This window comes from Athene cunicularia, assembly GCF_003259725.1.
Source record: "Athene cunicularia isolate RWA chromosome 6 unlocalized genomic scaffold, athCun1 chr6_part1, whole genome shotgun sequence".
Taxonomy (NCBI): domain Eukaryota; kingdom Metazoa; phylum Chordata; class Aves; order Strigiformes; family Strigidae; genus Athene; species Athene cunicularia.
In genome coordinates, this window is record NW_020799105.1 from 9245676 (window position 1) to 9266281 (window position 20606).

The following is a 20606-nucleotide window of genomic DNA, read 5'->3' on the forward strand; positions in this document are numbered from 1 at the left end:
AGCATCCCAAGCTGTTGCCCAGAATTTTGCTAAGTAACTAAGCCACAATAAACACTTCCAATTTTCATTTTGTCTTTATGCTAAAGAAATTTCCAATATTTTTCTGGTTTAAAAGTCTGAGACAAAATCCTATTTTTTAGAGTTCAAATCTTATGGTTTGGTCAGAAGATAAATCCTAGATGTTTAAATCTATTTAAAGATATTGTAAGCTATTCTTTTAAAATATGCATAAATTTACATGTATCCTTATTTGGATTTCATAGTAGTGGAATGATCTACACTGCAACTTCCTTGAATTTGTCTCATAAGGCATTTAAATAAAGTATGAGGCAAGGATTGGGTTGAACCATAAAGTGTGATCAGTTGGCTCTGGAGATAAAGTTGCCATGGTAGTCTTTTCCAAGTATCTAGTTTTTTGACTGGGACATTTTATAAGGCTGAAAGAAATACTAAAGACACTTTAATTTGTTTAAAGTTTTTGCTGAGCTTATTGAATATAATCAGAAAGGATGGTATGGAGTGAGAAAGGTATAATAAGTGCATGAGTGGAAAATAAAATGAAGCTAAAAGTGATAGTGATTGCAAACATTTTTGTACTCAGTGTAATTAGTTTTGTAAAGTCTAATGCTAAAATGTTCAAGTATGCTTATGTCTTTAGGGGACTGTTTTAAGAGAATTACATCAGCTAGAGAAAAAACTGATGTTTTTACTCAAGAAGTATTTCACTTTTTATTGGGACTGGTATCTTTAATCTACTCTAACCCTAGGTATGCAAGTTCCTTGTTTGCTAGCAAAAGTGGTATCAAACTGGTTTGCTTTCTTGGCCAAGTCAGCCTTTCTAGCTGTGTTCTGGACTATACTCTGTTGTTAATGCAAACCTTTTCTTTGCCTCTGAAAACAACTGCATGGAATTTAACATTCTTTGAGAAGTCACACAGGACTAGAGATAGTAGTGTGAAGTAATCTGGTAAATAACTCTACATAGGAAAATGCTTTTTCAGTGTCTATATTAATTTTTTGTATAAATCAGAGTTGTGTATCTAAAAAGGAGTGGCCAAATACTACTCACTCAATGCTCATTGTAAAGTCAGGGTAAGTCACTACTACATTAATACCGAATAGACTGTGTAAAGCTATATCAAAGGTTGTCATAGTTTAAATACGGTGGATCATCATGTAGGCGCTTAGTTTGTGTCAAGAGCCTTAGGCAGAGAAAGTCCTAGCAGTCCCTGCTCAAACTCCAGCTGCCTCTAATTGCGGCCGATTTTCTGAAAAGGGGTAGCCTGTAAGACCCACAAGTGCCAAATTACAAAGGTCAAAGCCAACATGTTCATGTTAAGTGAGAAAACTTAGTTGTACTGATTACGGAGCAAGAGAGTAATGTATGCTCGATAGAAAATCCTTTTAACCAGGCAGCTGTATTCAAGTCTAGCAGCCAGTCTTTAGATGGCTTTGCTTAGTGTAGAGTGTGCTGTATTAGTTTCACTTCTGAGGTAGCAAAAACATAGACTGCTTGGGTCAAATCTTCATTCAAATTTAACAACATTAAGTAAAACTGAAGAAAGCTTTCTTGCCAGCTGCATTGAGAAGAGCACTGAATGCCACACACATAGTTTTACTGGCTAATTTAAAGCTCTAAAACTCTGAATCACTTGGAGCAATTTTTATTCGACTTTCTTCTTTCTTTTGAGCTATTTGATTTAAATATAAATAACAACAGCAGGTCTTTGACTCATAGTAAAAGACAATGCATGCCATTCTTTTTCACTTGTGCTTATTGTTTTAGGTGAGCATTTTTTCCATAGTTAAGTATGTGATCATAGAAGTGTACTTATATGTTAACCTGTCCACTTTTTTGACCCTTTCCTCTAATATTTATTCATTATGTATAGTAGCCAGAAACTTGGTGCCTCCATTGTAAGATGATAATCACTGATACTAGCAGATACCACTGATAAACAGCTCAGATGCAGTTACTGGATAATAAGAACCCTTTTATTCACCAGCCTATATTCTCACTGCACAAAATAATTAATTAACCAGATAAACATACTCATATGCAGCAAATGCTCTTGTCTCCATTCTGAAATCAATACTGTATGAGGGTATGATCTATTTAGTGAATTTAATTTATGAAAACAAACTAACAGCCTTATTTGTAATTTGCATATCTTATTGGGTTTATTTTTAAAAAAGCTTTATAGATTAATCTATTCTTTTTCTTTCTTGTGCCTTTATTCTTTCCAAGGTTATGCCTTTCTGCTGTTCCAGGAAGAAAGCTCTGTACAAGCTCTGATAGATGCCTGTCTGGAAGAAGATGGGAAACTTTACCTGTGTGTGTCAAGTCCCACAATCAAGGATAAACCAGTAAGTAGCTTATGCAATGACACTTATGCTGGTTGCTAACTCATTTGCTGTTAGTCTTTTCAATTAATAAATAATAAATAAATACTTACAGTTAATTGACTTGTTCATTTCCTGTTGCTGTCCTTGTTACATTGAATTAACTTTCAGCATAACATGGTTTTGACATTGGTTTGTTTCTGATATATACCATGTTCAATTAACTTTTATATTTGGTACTTCTGGTATCTCACAGTAATATGCATCCTTTTATCTTAGCTATAAACCAATCAGATTATAATTTTTCGCTCTATATTATTTGAACAAAAAGAAAGCCTTACACAATGATTTGAAGAAATTTAACACAACACACCACCACACACACCCCCAGTTAAAATCCAGATACCTTCAAATATCCCCTGTACTTCCTTAGGTTTCTTAATTATTATTTCTTCTGCAAGCAATAGCTAATTAATTTATAATTTAGGTCTCATTTACCTTATATAAGCTGCAGGGTAAACACAAGACAGCTATAGCAGAATGGGAGACATATGGTAACCTGTTTCTGTTGTTCACATCTCTAACATTCTTTAATGCTAGTCTTTTCTGTGGCTATGGATACATACAGATTAGATGAAAACTACAGACAAATACAATTAGATAACAAATGTGCTGTCTTCTAAAAACACTATTAAAAACTTTGCACAGATAAATGAATAAACCAAATATTACAGCACAGTGAGTGTGTTTTATGATTTATAGGATCAAAAAAATAGATGGATGAACAGCTTTATTCAAATAACTTTTGAGCAGGTTTTGTTTTATTTTCTGTGTAAGCCAAAGATTTCTTATCAGCTGTGTTGCTTGCTACTTAACAGAAGTGAGCATTGACACATTATAAAAACTTCTTTTGTATTCAAGCACAGAAATTAATTTTATCTCCATTCCTATCAGTGCTTTAAAAGTTATGGATCACTGTATATGATTTCAGGAAAGCCAGAAGCCCAAAGTGCAACTGTAATTGCACATACGGGGTAAAACGTTTCAAAAGTCCTTTCACAGATTTCTTATTATAATGATGATTAGGGCAGGGAATTAATGAGGTAGGAGTTTGCTATGATGAAATTTAACTCAAGCCTGGCCTCTAGAGGTGATAAATGAGTTGTCCACCCTTCTGTCAAACTGATAAGCTATGTTCTCAAATTTTTTTGATGCATATACCACCAATTTACTGCTTTTTCGAATTTAAATTATATTTTAAAAATAGAAAGACTTGGCAGTTGTTTCTTTTGAGTTGTCAAGTTCCTCTGCTAAAAACAATTCTTAATACAGGTGCAAATTAGACCTTGGAACCTAAGTGACAGTGATTTTGTGATGGATGGGTCTCAGCCTTTGGATCCAAGAAAAACTATCTTTGTTGGAGGAGTTCCACGGCCCCTCCGAGCTGGTGAGTAGAAGGAAAATGTAGGGCATGTAGAAGGGGGTTCCAGATTAAGTAAAATGATGAGAAAAGATACACAGTATATGTAAAAGAGCAGAAAATATATCCTGTCTTTTCCAAAGATTGTGGCTCACTAGGTCCATGAGTGTCTTCCTGTCTACAGAATACAAACTGTGAACATTGTGTATCTTTTATATAGGTTACTAATGAGGATTTTCAGTAGAAACAGTTTTCTCCAAGTTTGCATAATATCCTAGAACTTGGCTGACTTTTCATAATGTATACCTTCTTAACTCTAACCCTGATTTGTTTGCTGAGATGCAGACAAGTTCTCCTTTCCTTTTACTAGAAGACAACCTTCTCCCAGCCCCTTTCCATCCCAATTCCAACTGCAGCTCTATGATTTCTCTTTCCTTTTTTCTCAGCCCTAACCCTAATTTTCCCATGGAGCTATAGACAAGGCCTCTCAGCCCTTGTCCCGAAGAAAAATATCTCCCAGACCAGGTCTCTTGGCGGCCCCACTCTGTACTAAAGACCACTTTCCAGACCCACTCCTAATGTAGCTCTTTTTCTCAGTCTTTTTTTCTTCATCCTTAACTCTTTTTCTTCACTTTTATTTGCAGAGCCATAGACAAGACTCCTTAGCCAGAGGAAAGATTTATCCTAGTCCAGATCTCCTGGCAGCCCCCACTTTGTTTTGAAGGCCCCCTTTCTGCACCAGTCCCAACTATAGCTTGACACTTTGTCACAAAGCAAGTTGAAACATTCTCTTAACAAGGTCTTCTGGCAGCCCTGGTTTCTATTTAGTGGTCCCTGTCCATCCTCACTCCCAATCAACTTCGTGGTTTCTATATTTCATCCTCTCAACCCTAATCCTAACCTTCCAGGGCTGTAGTAGACAAGGCTCCTCAGACATTGTCTGGCAGAAAGACTTCTCGATCAGGTTTCCTGGTAGCCCTCACTTTCCTTTGGCAGCCACTTTTCCACCCCACTAGAACTTCAGCTCCTCGCTTTATCTTTCTCCTAACCCTAATTCTTTTGGGTAGCTGCACACAAGGTCCCCCAGCCATTGCTGACAGTAAGATTTCGCCCAGCCCAGGTTTCTTGGCAGCTTTCACTTTCCCCACCATCTTAAAATAAGGCATAATTGTAAGAAGGTAATTATGTAAATAGTAACAATTAAATATTACCTCATTTCTAAGTATAACCTTTATAAAACTGTGTGTCATTTGGCCTGCCATAGATTACATTTGAATGCATTACATTTGAAAACTGTTGTCTTTAAATAGTTAACATCTCTAAAGGAGACAAATAGTTTCGAGTTTTTCTTGTTTGCAAATTTAAAGATCTGATACAGAAGTTTTTTGTAAGATGTCTGAACACTACATGGTTTCCTTGCCCTGGAATCCTATGTGTTCTTTGTCTATTGGCAAGAGTAATTTACTGGAACTACTACTGTAAATGTTTTTAAGCATTCCTGATGTTTATTCCATACTGTCACTTTCTGAGATAATTACACAAATCATTAGAAAGCAAAACAATCTGCAAGTCACTACATTATGCTGATAGTTTTCCCTTACTGTTTGGAGCAAGAGTATTACCTGGTTTGGTAGAATGAGTCAGACATTTGTTTGCTCATTGCTGATGGACAAATTAGCATATGGTCTTCCCTGAATGTGACACACACATTTATAAAAACACTTATACATACTCAATTTAAAAATTGTCTCTATATATAATTAACTAGTGAGAATTTTCTGAGAACTACAAGGACTTGAGTATTTAGTATATCTTTTTCTTTTTATCTTGGATAGCTAAATTTTAACTTGCTACTGAAAGTGTTTTCACACATTACCATAAAAAATGGCTGACTTGGCAGGGCCAGTACCAGTCCCAGTATCTTGCTTTGTGGGGGTCTGTCTCTCATCCATCTGACAAATTTGTTTGCCTATCAACTTTTACAGAGAACTTGGCTTGGTGACCATACAACTCTGCACAGTTTACATGCCTCTTTTCCACTTTCCTTCAGTACCTTCCCTCAAGTTTCCTCCTGTATGATTCCTCAGCCATACATTCAGCCTGTCTTATCTTATGAATTATATTTATAACTTCTTTAGAGTTATTCTTAGTGTCAGAAAAAGCAACAAACCATTTTAAAAGATCCACCATCAAGTTAATGTTCTACAAAAATACTGTTAAGTTGTATCCAAAATGTAGGCTTAAGTGTAATAACCCCTGATGTTTCACAAAATTTTCTTTCAAACGCTTTCTTAAGTGTTCTTATATATATGTAAACTAGCACTAACAAGCCTGGCTGGACCTTGTGGAGATCCTGAATACCTAATCGCAAATACCACACTTTTGATATACAATATGATAAATTCTAAAACAGTTGACCTGGTACCTACTTTAACAATGCAACTACTTTTTTTTTTCTTCACAGTTCAGTCACACCAAGTTTATTTTACAGATTCTGGGTTTTGCCTTTATATATTTTTACTATAATTCATGTAGGGTTAATTCAGTCTGTTAAAACCAACACTTGGGTTTGCTATTTTAGACTTTGTAAGTCAAGTACTCTAAGGCAAATAGCTGTGTTTTTAATGCAGCCAACCAAATGCAACACTGTTATTTCTGTTAAATCTGTAATATTTAACAATTGACTTTTTGCAGTTGAATTGGCAATGATTATGGACCGATTATATGGAGGTGTCTGCTATGCTGGCATTGATACAGACCCAGAGTTGAAGTATCCAAAAGGTGCTGGCAGAGTGGCTTTCTCCAATCAGCAAAGCTATATTGCTGCTATCAGTGCTCGCTTTGTCCAGCTCCAACATAATGACATTGATAAACGGGTAAGTAAAATGGCATGGAACAGAATGGTTGTTACTCACAAAACTGTACAAAAATGAAAAACATCCTTATATTACTATTGTGTTAGAGAACACTGTTCTTCAGATGACATTTGTTAATTGTTTAAAAGCTTATTTAAGCAGCTGAAGCAGACTTTAAAAATGTATCTTAATCTTAACTGTTTAGCACTAAAACCAGAAAATAGTTGCTTGCAAGTTTGTTCTCGTTTTTGTTTTGAATTCTGAAGGTCAGTTATTGTGGTATTTCCCAGCTTCTTTCTCTTCCTTTAAATATTTGCTTATTGTGCATCAACAGCTTTTAGTTAGTGGCTATTTATATAGCTTCTGTCATTTCTGCCATTATTAGGCAACATTTTCTCTCAGTAATGTGCGTCTAGACTTGAGGTTCCTAAAACGCAGATTTATCATAAGTATCATAGGTAATGCTGACCTCCAAGGTCTTGAGAATTATTTAACCAAAACCAAATGCCAATAGACGTTTGATAGGCGAAAGAGGGAAAAAGAAATGGTTTTGTTTAGTCCCTGTGAAATCCTGGTTTCTAAAGGGCTTTTCAAGTATAGAGTGAAGTTAAGGTAGTCTTCAACTAAATCGGAGTTGAAGACATTAAAAGAAAACATTTCTTAATTTCCAAGATGTCTTTTTTTCCTTTAGACCTTCTGTCTTCACCTCTTGCCTTCATGTACAAACACGATCTACGTTTTTGAGGACTCAGCATTTAGAATAATTCAAAAGAACATACAGCATGCAATGCTGCTATGTATTTTTACAATAGGGATAGCTTGCTTTCTACTTAATCTAATATAAATTGTTTCTTAAGAAGTCAGTTTGACAGGTATTGGGTGTGTCTATTATGTGCATTATACATATAAAAACACACAGTTGAAAAGTCCAAGCTATGTTTCCTTTCTCTTTAAAAATCTGAACTGAAATTTTTGTCAGATTAGATGATGTCATGGAATTATAAATACTCAAAATTTATTTTTAATTTGATTAAATTAATTTTAATTTGAGTATTTTAATTTAATTTAAAAATTATTTCACTAGTAACTGAAACAAGAAAATGAGTGAGAGAGAAAATCTATTTCAGACCTTCACAATTCATGCTTGGAAATGTGAGTAGGTGGGGATGTGGAGAAGTACTGGACATTGGACCTGCTTTCTTCCTATTTCATTTGAGACGGTGCTCTTTTATTTTACATGATGCTTCTAATTTTAGTGGTACGGCATCTGATATGCAAAATGGCAGTTATTCAGACTTGTTCCATGCAATACTAGTAGTAGAGTGTAATTTAGGAAAAAATAAATTGGCAGTTCTAGCTGTTCCACAGGCAAGAAATATAATTCACTACACGAGCTTTACTTCAGATGAGTAACATTTGTTGAAATGTGATCAGGATAAGCAGAAGTAAAATTCAGAATAAAACTTTTTGGTACAATATATTTCTTGGTTTTCAGCTTAATATCTCATTCTGTGTTTCTTTAATACTGTATGTATTTAAGTGCAGTTACTGGAGTAAATTTTTCCTTGCAATATACAAATTTTGCCAGACTATCACTTGTGTAGTTACAGGAAAATTATTAATAATAAGAATAAATATATTTCAGATTTTTTTTTCTCTCTCTTTTAATGTCGTTAACTGTACTTAAAGCACTTCATAAATAGCATCACAGAGCCATAAGAATTACACATGCATAAACTAATGATTTTCCCAGAATGAATAAACATTCAATTTAAATGTGTAGGCTTGATTCTTAGGAACAGACACACAAGAGAGAACTCACGTGTTGTCAGTTTCTGTAATAGTATTATGGCAAGTGCCTACTCATGCATCAAAATACTGTGGTGTTTGGCACAAGTGCTTTAAAAACAATAAGAATTCCAGTCATAAGATGTTTTTACAACTGAGTATAGGACGAAAGTCAGCAGCTCTCCGGTCTATTTGTAATTGGTGGCAAGGCCATAGTTGGAACCACTATGAAATCTTACTATGTTTCTAGAGCTAAAAATCTTTAGATAGTGTTTTTTGCCAGCATAAAGCAGAATATTTCATACAAGTGCATTTAATTTTGTTTAATTTGAATCTTCTCTTCATTTATTACTCTGGTCCTGAATTTTGGAGCTCTTAAAAAACAAAGAACAAAAAAAAAAACCTCTGGGAAAAAAAAACAAACCCTCTGAAACTCACCAGACCTCTCAAGTTTAGAAATATAATTTTGTTCTTTATCATTTTTCTTCCTAAATGCTTCTCTCTCACGCCCTGCCCCCGTAACAACTGTATTCACTTTCTTTGAGGTTTCTTAGACAGCAGCCTCAGAGATGCTATTTTTACTGTACTTCCATCTTAGTACTTTCACATACCTAGCTTTTCCAAGAAATGTTGGATAGCCACCAAAGCACACCCTTCTTTCTTGAGATTTTCTGACAAGTAAAGTGGTTGGTATGAAAATTTAACTACCAACCTCTTTGGGTTAATCCAGCATCAGTTGAAAACCTTCGGTAGAGTCAAAAGAATTCAAATACTGTTCCTTCTGTTCATACTTAGCAAAACCTATGTCATCTTCTTACAGTTATTTTTCTTCTTGTTGGTGCAGGTGGAAGTGAAGCCATATGTGCTGGATGATCAGATGTGTGATGAATGCCAGGGCACTCGCTGTGGTGGAAAATTTGCTCCATTCTTTTGTGCCAATGTTACCTGTTTGCAGTATTACTGTGAATACTGCTGGGCAAGCATACACTCTCGTGCTGGGCGAGAGTTCCACAAACCACTGGTAAAGGAGGGAGGTGACCGGCCCCGCCACGTCCCATTCCGCTGGAGCTGAACCCCAGGCCTCACCCAGCAACAAGTACTGGAGTAGATAAAATCGAGTGAAAAGAGAGCGCTGCCTCAGGGCTTAGTGTTCTGGAAATCTGTGCATTCGTCCTCGACTTTAATGAAGATATGGGTCTTTTTATTACTATTATTATTATTTACAGTCACATTACTGAACTCAGTGTCCAGTATAATACAAACCGGCAGAGTGTAACTGTACTGATTTTGCACTTTGATTCACACAAACATCTGCTTGGTACCTTAATTTCCTACACAAGACTTGTCACTAGTGACATTATGTAGACTGCCATTCTCATCAGCCTTCACTGGGTTGATGTGTATGTGATGAAGATTTTTTTATTATAATTATTTTTATTTTTAAACTGGAGCATGCACTTATTTTCAGAAATTTAGACTTGCCCCTAGCAGATGACTTACCAAAGGTAATATTCACAAGTAGGTGGCAGATGTAGCAAAAACTTAAACAGATATTCAGCAATCATTAGTTTGGGTCATTTAGAGTAGTAATAACCCTTAAAGAAAATAAGCCTTTAGTTGCTCTCCATTTTGACTTGTAAGGATGATACCTCATAAGCTGGATCAGACTTTTTTCTTTTGTTTTGCTGAGGGTTTTTTTTGTTTGTTTGTTTTGTTTGTTGTTTTTGTTTGGGGTTTTTTTGTTAGGTCTTTTAGTGTTATGTAAATGTATGCTGCAATAGCTTTTGCTGCTATTAAAATGGTATTACTAATACCATAATACTCTATTCAGGCTAGGGTATCAATTAAAAAATGAATATGTGATTAAAATAGTGATGGCTGCTGAAAGGAGATCAGTATAGCATACAGAAAAGCTTCCAAGGAAGGTCAATATTTTTTGACTGCATGTTTACTTAATCAGGTTGCTGCATGCAATAAATTTTATATATGTCTAATATAAAACCTGCCCACAATGCACAAATTATGAATCTCCGTAGGCTACAAAATACTTGGTAACAAAAAAAATTGATTACTGACTGGAGGAAGGCATGCCTCAGTAAATGTAATGCTTCTGAAATTAGGATCAGCCCATTACAGAATGACCTATATTACAACAAATATAAAAACTAGCTGTAGGATATTCTTAAAACAAATTTGTGGATGGTAGATGAAGTACTTTGCGGTGCTCTGTTATATATCGTGCAATTTATTTTATATAGTAAAGTGATTATGTCTAGTACTGTGATCAAACTTAACTGTTAAAGCCTCTGTATCCAACATTAACACATTTTTGACAGTTCATAACAGGTACATAAACAGAAATGAGCTCTTAGTTACAATCTCTCTCCTAATGCTTGCATCATTTATGTAGCTGCAGACCTTGTCCAGAAAACCAAAGAGCTCATGCTAGCGTACATACACTACCGATTAGATAGTCTGTCAAACTAATAAACTAGGCACATTTAAGAAAGTTAGGAAAAAAGTGGTGCTAAAGAAATGTCTGCATACAAAAGTAACATGAGATGTCTGCTCTGTGGATGTGGCGTTATCTCTCTAATCCCTGGATGTATCCTGTGAAGCTTGAATACAATTAAGACCTGCTAACAGTGGACATTTTTTTAGCATGAACTATGGGGCTGCAGATAGCATATAAATATAAACACACTTGGTATACTAATGATTGTGAGAATGTGTACACTATTTTTTTTCTTTTTCCTCCTTTGTTTTTGCAGTTCTGGGGACAATCTGACTGGATATGACACCGCATAGTAGATTTAAATGTCCTGGGTTTTGTTTGTTGTGATGTCCTTGTTTGTGTCTAATTTAGTAAGTTGTTTTTCCCAATGTTTAGTTGCAAGTATTGGCTTTGAAAGGATTTTTTTTCTGTTTTTGGAAAAAAAAAAAAAAGAAAAAATAGTTTTTTACTGGTTTAAAATGCTTATTATAATTATCCCGTTTGAAGTTACTTCTGGGCGTTTTTGTGATATTGCTTTTCCCAGCCCAGGTGTCTTTTCTGTTTTTTTTCATCTGTACAAGACATTTTGTTATGCACTACTTTTTGTATCTAGACAGTTTTCAACAGTCGGCTGAGGATTTTTTTTAAAGAAAAAGGCATGCTTTCTGACTGACATGATCTTTTGCAATACCTCAATTTTGAAATATAGGAAAGAAAATGATATTTTCTAAGTAAGTTTATTCAGAAAAATATATATTAATTTAATTCTGCAAGAAAAATGATTTAACAGATGGGTAACTTTATTTTTTTCATGCTTATTTGAGTTTTTTTGAAAATGAAGAAGTTAGAGCTTTATAACTGTAATATTAAAGATCATAGCTAACCTACAGAAATCTACCTAAATATGTGAAAGAAGTAAACCTTTTTGAAGAAATACCCCTCTTTCATGTAGAAAAATACCCCCAGAGAGAAAGAGAGAGAGAGAAGCTGGAAAATGTAAAATATAGCATAATGTTGGATTAAATCTAAAACAAAATCATCATAAAGAACAGGTGTAAACACAAACTCCATTTGGTGCTGAAAGTTGTGAATAGAAGGTGAAAAAATATTTTCCCTTAATTTGTATATTTATAATCAAGTGTGATTATGCACGACTGACCAGAATTGTGAGAGTTCTTCTGTTTGTATTTTTTTAAAGAGAACTTTTTTTAGTTTATTAAATTATGACATGCTCCCTTTTGTTTTGTAAATGAATGTGCCCCTGAGTTGTTAATATGTTATATTAAAAGAGGGTCCTTCAAAAAAAGTTATTTTTTAAAATATGGAGTTCTGAACTGCAACTTGACTAAGAAGCCCCTGGGTACAACAGGTCCTATTGTGGCCTTTTCTGATGTGAGACTTGAACTAGTCGATTTTTTTGAAGGCTAACCTAACCTCGACTATTTGTTGTTATGTGCAATACTGTTTGTACTGTTTGTATAAAAAAAAGAAAAATGAAAAGAAAAAAGGCATAAATCTTTATTGCAGATTTATTTTCATTGCAGACTTTAGACATTGTGATTCACTAAAATCATTTTTCTACTGTCAAATATGTACCTTTTCTTCATGCTGGTATTTTTTCAATAGTAATGTAGCCTTTGTACTGAGACAAATTTTCATTGTTATTTTTAGAAAGATTTTTTGCTAAGAAAAAAATTAAACATATTTACATATTTTTCATTTTTATTTCGTATTTTCTTTAAGGAGTGCTTTCTCAACCATTAATATAGTTGTTTCTGGGAGAGACTTTCATATCTGGTCAATGTCATTAATATTATTTTGTATTTTTACTTGGAATAAATTAATTTTATGATGCTAATTCTTTAAAAGTTTATTTTTTTCATTTTCAGTTATTTTTGAAGCTAAAATCTTTGTAATATTGTTACTAAAGTGTCTAGTTTTTTGAAATGCAAAGCTTTATGTATTAACTTGCTGATGTGGTTTACAATAGTGTGGCAATGATGAAAATGGTTGGTTATGTAAAGTGATTGGAAAATTGTAACAAAGAATTGGGCAATAAAATGACAGAATGAAGCAGAAAAAATGTGATATTTTGAAAAGCCTTTTCCTTTATCAAAATGATTTAGGGAGATAATAGGGATGTCACAGTACCAGTTCGCTGTCTAGATTTATACACCACCAGTATTGATTAAATACTATTGCCGTTATAAGGAACTAAATCTATTGAAACAATGGGTTTTTGACCCTGCCCGTTCAGCATAATGCTCCATTACTTTTCTCGTCATGAACTCAACAAACTCTCTTTTCAGTAGTCTTAGATTGAACCTCCTAAAGTATATACTCTTCATTGTATTTTGCCACCGTGTTATTTTATTAAATTGACCCTTTCCTGCACAACTTCCTTCCTGCATATGTTTATCCGTGGCAGCATGGAGCAGACTGTAGGTACCCACATCATTTTCTGACGAAGTTACCACACAGTGTTGGTGGCTGCCTAGTTAATGCAAAATAATGTATGTCCATTTCCTGGTAGCAATGCAGTAACCCATATTGCCACCATGTCTGAACATCTGTTCAGCTTCTTTGTCTTTCTCCGTTCTTATCTGCCTCTCTTGTGTCTTTGTCCTTTTTTTCTTTTGTATTGGCAATACCAAGTGCCAGTATCAAACACCTTTCTCTTCACTGCCATTTACATCGCCTTTGTTTCCCTATGCAGCCAGAAGAAACCCCTTCCTGAAGCCAGTGACTCTGTTCTGGCACCTGAAACAATCCAGACTAAAACTGGTGTTGCGTAAACAGGGCGTGCAATGACTTTCTCTAGACAAAACAGTTACTTCAACAAGTTATTGATGACCTTTTAGACTTGAGTGTTAGAGTGGCTCATCTGTAACTTGCGGAAAGAAATGTGTCCAGAGGTGGTCTATTGTGTATCCTCTGTGTGTTCAGTTCTGTAAGTAATGTATAGACTAGATCAAATAGTGAAGTAAAATTTAGACTCAAATTAGGTACTACTGGTTGGAATGTACACAAATTGCAAACAAAGGAGATTAAGGAATGAAGAGGGAATAAAAAAATTCCTGCTAAGTGGTACAAAGTTTATGCTTATATTTCTGCCTACATGCTTGTATTTTATAGCCTGCTAGCAAGGCATGGGCTAAAACAAATTGTATTGCAAACATGCAGTTAGCAAATAACGTTGCTGATTTCAATATCTGTTAGAGTAGTAAAAAAAGAGAAAAAAAAAAAAAAAAAAAGGAAAAAAAAAAGGCGCTTAACTGGGAAAAGCTCCCATGTTACTATTTCAGTATTGTGACATCTCTACTTGCAAGGTATGAGTGAAAGATTAGTCACAGATTTGTAGAAATGTCTCTTTTGTTTAATCTGGCTTGTATGTAGTTGCTTTTATGCTAGTTTGTATGATGTCAGCTAAACCCTTTTTCTTTTCCTTCCTTTATTTTTTTTAAACCAGACAAACTTATTAATCTCTGCTGCTATAGTGTTCTATCATACCACAGAGTATTTTATATTCATGTTAGTGACTACTCTATACCCCAAATGGGTAGCTGGTCAGAAATCACACTGGTCACATAATTCTGACACACTCAAATTTACATGAGAAAAAATTTAGCAGTAAGTAGAAAACCAGGGTGCTAATAAGAGATAATTTTGGCTCCTTTTTTCTTTTTTTTATTTTTTTTTTTTTCCCTGGATGTAGTTCTGTTGGGGTATAAAGTATTAGATATTTGTAATTTTACTGTCAAAATAATGGACATAACTTTTAGAGCATTCACAGCTAAGATCTCTGTACTTGTTTTTCAACTAATTTTAAATGTACTGTATCTTTTATTACATGTTCTCTTAGATTGTTTTTGCTAGTAATTCTAACAAGGCTTCTTCCTTTTTGGCTTGGACTAATGCTTGTATGGAACTGCAGTACTGTGACTAAACATGGAGCTCAATGCTGCTATTGCTTACAACTGCTTAAACTTTGTAGTTTGGACTTTATTTTTTTCTGTAATCTTATTAAATATAGTTGTATGAAGTACTGATATTTGTCATCCTTTGCACATGCTAAGGACATCTTGGGATATGCATGATGGGAATGTAAACTAGCTACAGAACCCCCAGATTTTGTACTGGAAAGATGCTTCCCCTAGATGAGGTTAAGCAAATACACACCTTACAGGCACACAAACTGTCTTTCCTAGTTATTTTATAATACAAGTATATGGTCTACTTATATTTTCTCTCTAAAATAACCTTTGATAATTATGTTAAGCTGAATATAAATACAAAAATAAATACTATGGAACTATTTCTGAGAATGTAGTTTTCCCCAGCAAATGCAGTTTCAAGTGCCTTGAAGAAAGGAACTGTTGAATTACTTTCTCCAAATTTAAGAAAAATTGATGGCTAATTTATACTTTTTTATTAGCAGTTTAACAGTGGCTGCAGGCTAGAGATTAGACTGATCAGTTAGAAAAACCCCACTCCAACACTAGTTTCTAATGGTTTCTATTTTAAGAGCAGGAGACAAGTAAAGCTCACTGATGTAGCTGTTTGGAACTCCACAGAGTACATCGGTGAAAATGAGTTCTACTATGTCAGGGCAAGTGAAGACCACGAGAATAGTGCATGTTCTGTGTCACTGCTCTCTGTCAATGTTTACATGAATGCAGCTCAACAACCCTGCTGGAACCATCTTTACTAGAAATTACAGGCTGACTTCAATGTACGTGGCCCACTTAAACAGGAACTACCTAGGTTTACATTAGAAATTAAATGTCCTTTGGAAACTATATGAAAAGCTGATGAGGTTATGTGTGCTGACTAAGTGTACGCGTGCTCCCTTAGTGTGTGGAGCCCTGTGGCTTGTGTTAACGCTATTTTATCCTAACACTACCATGTGCAATAGCTCATACACATCAAAGAAGAAAGCTCTGCTGCCAGAAAACAGAACACTCAGGCATGGCCTCGTTTTCAAACTGGTAGTGGATAACTGTAGCTCTTGGGAGAATGGGCTATTGACTATTCTTCCAGAAGAAGTGGTTTTACAAGACAGTGATCTGTAAGAATAGTTCCAGCAGAAAATACATGTATGAGAACTTGGAGGCTTCTGGTTACTTCAGAGTTAAATTTGAGAAGGGAGTTCTTATAGACACCTTCCAATCAATGAGTGTTAAACTGCTTATTGTAGCTTCTCACCATAAAATGTTCTGAGTCCATCTGGACAAAATCAGTTCTGGGTCAAACATCCTCCATTAGAGAGAACACCTGTGGGAGGAATAATCTAATTCCCAATCCTTCCATTACTGCATTACTGATAAGGTAAATTGTGCCACTTGTAAGGTACTGATACTGACAATTTTCCTTTTCCAGCTGATAGCTGCATTTAACTCAGCCACTGCTGAGTTGCATTAAAAAAAAAAAAAAAAAAAAAAAAAAAAAAAAAAAAAAAAAAAAAAGTTTGCTCTAATTTAATTTAAGATGGTGTGCTTTAATAAGTACAAAAGGCTGCATAGCTTTTTTTTCCTCCTCGTTTGTATGTGTTATTTTTGCTAGGCTTAAACTGAACTAGAATAGCTACCTATATGACTGTTGAAGCTTGTGTATTAAACCCATTTAGGTACACTTCTAAACTAAACATTTTTGTATTCAATACACTGATGCAATATCTCACCCCTCACACCAACCTGCAAAAAATCTGAAGCTTAGCTCTTAAAAACCATCATCTGCTTTCCTCATGTTTAGCAAAAGCTAAACATGAGCACACGGGGAGAACTGCTGCATTCTCTCCTAAGGATCAGGCAGAGAATGGGTTTTAAACCAAGAACATATTTAACCTGTTTTGTTACTAGCTACTTACAAAACCTTTATACCACTCAATTCTAGTATGAACACAGGACAAAGTTGCATACACCAGATGGACACATGGTCATTCAGATGCATTCTCTCTCCCCTGCCCACACCCCCGTGGCAAGCAAGGTTTTGCAAAGATTATCTTGCCATGACAAGTTGTACCTATAGCAATTTGAGAGGGAAACATGGTAAAGAGTCCAGAAATCTCCACCTTTTCCTGTTTTGGAAAGAGATATAAAGTATAAGCAAGTATAAAGTCATATGGCAGGCCCTTGGCAAGAGTTAGGACAGGACTCATGCTGCCTGGCTCATAGCACAGCCACGTGTGGCCATGCCAACCATTGCTTGACTGGCATGGTAGGCACTTGAGGCTAAATCAGTAAAACCAAGCATCCAGTTGCTACTTTTAGGTGCCTGAGTGATAATTATTTTCTACCAGCTTCCTAAAATGCCCTTTGAGCTGCTGCCTAGCATTGCTTGGGCCTGTGTTTTTGTGAACAGGAATATGTATAACTGCTTGTGTCTTAATACTTCTGAATTGTTCAGTAACTCAAGATCTACTTAGATTCTCAGAGTATTTCCCTGTATTTTTTTTTTCACCTGCAGGCCTAAACACAGAAAGCACTTGCAAACCTTTTTCAGACCAAGTTTCTCATAAAGGAGAACAGGGGTATATCCTTCTCTATCCAGTAGCCTGAGCAGTTAAAACACTTGGGGATTTTTTAAAAAAAATTTATTAATATATTTTTCCAAAATGCCTGCACTATGCAGCAAGGACTAAACATTTTTGCTCATGGTTGTAGCAACTGCTCTACTTTGTGACACATACTTTGGTCTCTACCAAGTGAAGAGAAATGGTGTCTGGAACAGCATAAGCCTCACCACTAAGGTAATAATCAAAATGGTTCATAAAATTACATGTAACAAGATAGTGCCCTCTGATATACCTTCTTGACTTCCTTACCAGCTTCAACATGTACTACAGATCCATTGAAATAAAAGTTTGAAAGACGATAGAGCTGGTACAATTCATATGCAAAATACTTCTGCAAAATACTGCCAAAATCATGGCACAGATACAACTCATGATCTCATCTCATCTTTCCTCTAAGATCTTTGCCTTTCAAAGTTACAAAAAGGCCTCTAATCTCATTGTGAGACTACAGAGCATGGTCTGAGTCAAATAAAAAACACATCAAGTTTCAAGAGATGGGCAAAATATTGTTCATAATGTAACTAATCCCTCCAGCTTTGCCTTGCGCATATTGTAGTCAGAGCCCACATCACAGAATCACAGCATACACATATGTGCCAGAAATGTTCTGCCATGCATTCTGCCTCTACTATTCTTATTTCTGACTAGACTTGCATGCTATCGTTTGGGCTTTCCTCCAATTTCATAAATTATCACCAGTTTATGAATGGATGAAAATCAATGGTAACATTTCTTTCTTTCATTTCTACAAGGTTTAACCCGTCACAGAGCACCAAAGTAATACTGGAATGTTAGTAAGATGATATTGCATGATAAGCAGGATTCTGCCTAAAGCAGTGAATTTTAAGGGGTAAAAGTCAGAGTAGTTATAACACTGTAGAAGGCAATGAAATTCTCACTTAAAAGACAATGTTAACATGACACACGTTCCAGGTTGTGGGTAGTTGTTTGTTGTTTTTTTTCCCTGATCACTGCCTGTTGTATTATTTGTCACAGCTCAGAACTGGACAGTTTTACCAGTTTTACTACTGAATATGTACATTTGCATTCCTTCATCCGCTTGTAGCAATGAGAAGAGGAAAATAACCATGAATGAGCACAAACAAAAGCATTCCCCCCCGTTAAGCACTTGCTATGTAAATACCTTTAGACAACACACAACCAAATGTTACCTTTATATAACAAGCTCCTTGTATGCTGAACACATTGATGTGAAATCACTTGCTAATCAAAATGGCATACAGTATCAAAGGCTAGAAGAATGCATAAAAGATAGAGAAAAGAATATAGCTCCCACTAATTTGAAGACAGAATTCTGTTTTACAGACTCCAGTGGGATACCACTTCACCAGGGTTCAACTTTCACCCAGTTCTCATGGGCTCCAGCTTTAGACAAAACATTAATGTGACTCTGGTTATTTTCTTATGTTACAGTCTATCTAAACATATTCTAACTTAGGAAATGCCTAATCATTGCTTTCTACCACTGATGCACTTACTTAATTGAATCTAATGACCTGCTAGTGCACACTATCAAAGGTGAGGTGAGGAGGAATAAGGAAAGGTTAAGTAGTTCAATTTATCTCCATTTTAATTAATCATAGAATCATAGAATGGTTTGGGATGGAAGATTGTTTAGTTCCAACCCCTGCGCTGGGCAGGGACACCTCCCACTAGCCCAGGTTGCTCCAAGCCCTGTCTAACCTGGCCTTGAACACTGCCAGGGAGGGGGCAGCCACAGCCCCTCTGGGCAACCAGTGTCTCACCACTCTCACAGTAAAAAAACTTCTTCCTTATATTTAATCTAAAACTCCCCTCCACCCATTACCCCTCGTCCTGTCATTACAGTCCCTTGTAAAAAGTCCCTCCCCAGCCTTCTTGTAGGCGCCCTTCCGGTATTAGAAGGCCACTATATGTCTCCCCAGAGCCTTCTCTTCTCCAGGCTGAACAACCCCAACTCTCTCAGCCTGTCCTCATAGGAGAGGTGCTCTAGTCCCCTGATCATCTTGGTAGCCCTCCTCTGGATTTGTTCTAACAGTTCTATATCCTTGTATTGGGGTCTCCAGAGCTGAACACAGTACTCGAGGTGGGGCCTCACGAGGGCAGAGTAGGGAGGCAGAATCACCTCTCTTGACCTATGGACCACACTTCTTTTGATACAGCCCAGAATCTGGTTGGCTTTTTGGGCTGCAAATGCACACCGTTGGCTCATGTTGATCTTATCAGCCACCAATATGCCCAAGTCCTTCTCAGGACTGTTCTCAATCCACTCATCACCCAGCCTGTATCTGTGCTTGGCATTGTGCCGGCCCATGTGCAGGACCTTACACTTGGCCCTGTTAAACTTCATGAAGTTGGCCTGGGCCCACCTCTCCAGCCTGTCCCGGTCCCTCTGGATGGCACATCCCTTCCCTCCAGTGTATCAACCACACCACACAGCTTGGTGTCATTGGCAAACTCGATAAGGGTGCACTCCATCCCACTATCCATACTGCCAACAAAGATATTAAACAGTACCAGTCCCATACCAGTCCTTGAGGGATACCACTTGTCACTGGTCTCCACTTGGACACTGAACCATTGACTGCAACCCTTTGAGCGTGGCCTTCCAACCAATCCCTTATCTACCAAGTGGTCCATCCATCAAATCCGTCTTTCCAACTTGGAGACCAGGATGTCATTCAGGACAGTGTCAAAGGCCTTGCACAAGTCCAGGTAAATTACATCAGTTGCTCTTCCCTTATCTGTTGATGCTGTCACTCCATCATAAAAGGCCACCAAACTTGTCAGGGAGGATTTTCCCTTGGTGAAGCCATGTTGGTTGCCACTAGTCACCTCCACATTATCCATGTGCCCTAGCAGAGCCTTCAGGAGGATCTGCTCCATGATCTTGCCATGCACAAAGTTAAGATTGACTGGCCTGCAGTTGCCCAGATCTTCCTTTTTTTCCCTTTTTAAAAATGGGGACAATGTTTCCCCTTTTCCAGTCAGCAGGCACTTCACCAGACTGCCATGACTTCTCAAATATGATGGAGAGTGGCCTAGCAACTTAATCTGCCAGTTCCTTCAGGATCCGTCAATGGATCTCATCAGGCCCCATAGACTTGTACACCTTCATGTTTTATCTAGAAA

The 20606-nt window shown here is 36.3% G+C and overlaps 1 protein-coding gene across 7 annotated transcripts in view; it reads left to right on the forward strand.

The window, feature by feature from the left end:
• The window catches only part of CPEB3 (cytoplasmic polyadenylation element binding protein 3), a 97762-nt gene extending 83594 nt beyond the window's left edge, over positions 1–14168 (forward strand). For all 7 annotated transcript variants that reach the window (XM_026851206.1, XM_026851207.1, XM_026851211.1 and 4 more), the window contains 4 exons: positions 2249–2367; positions 3676–3790; positions 6458–6639; positions 9251–14168. In XM_026851206.1, coding sequence (XP_026707007.1) covers positions 2249–2367; positions 3676–3790; positions 6458–6639; positions 9251–9478 — 644 coding nt within the window. In that variant the 3' untranslated portion in view covers positions 9479–14168. The remainder of the gene's footprint in view (positions 1–2248; positions 2368–3675; positions 3791–6457; positions 6640–9250) is intronic.
• The last annotated feature ends 6438 nt before the right edge of the window (positions 14169–20606 follow it).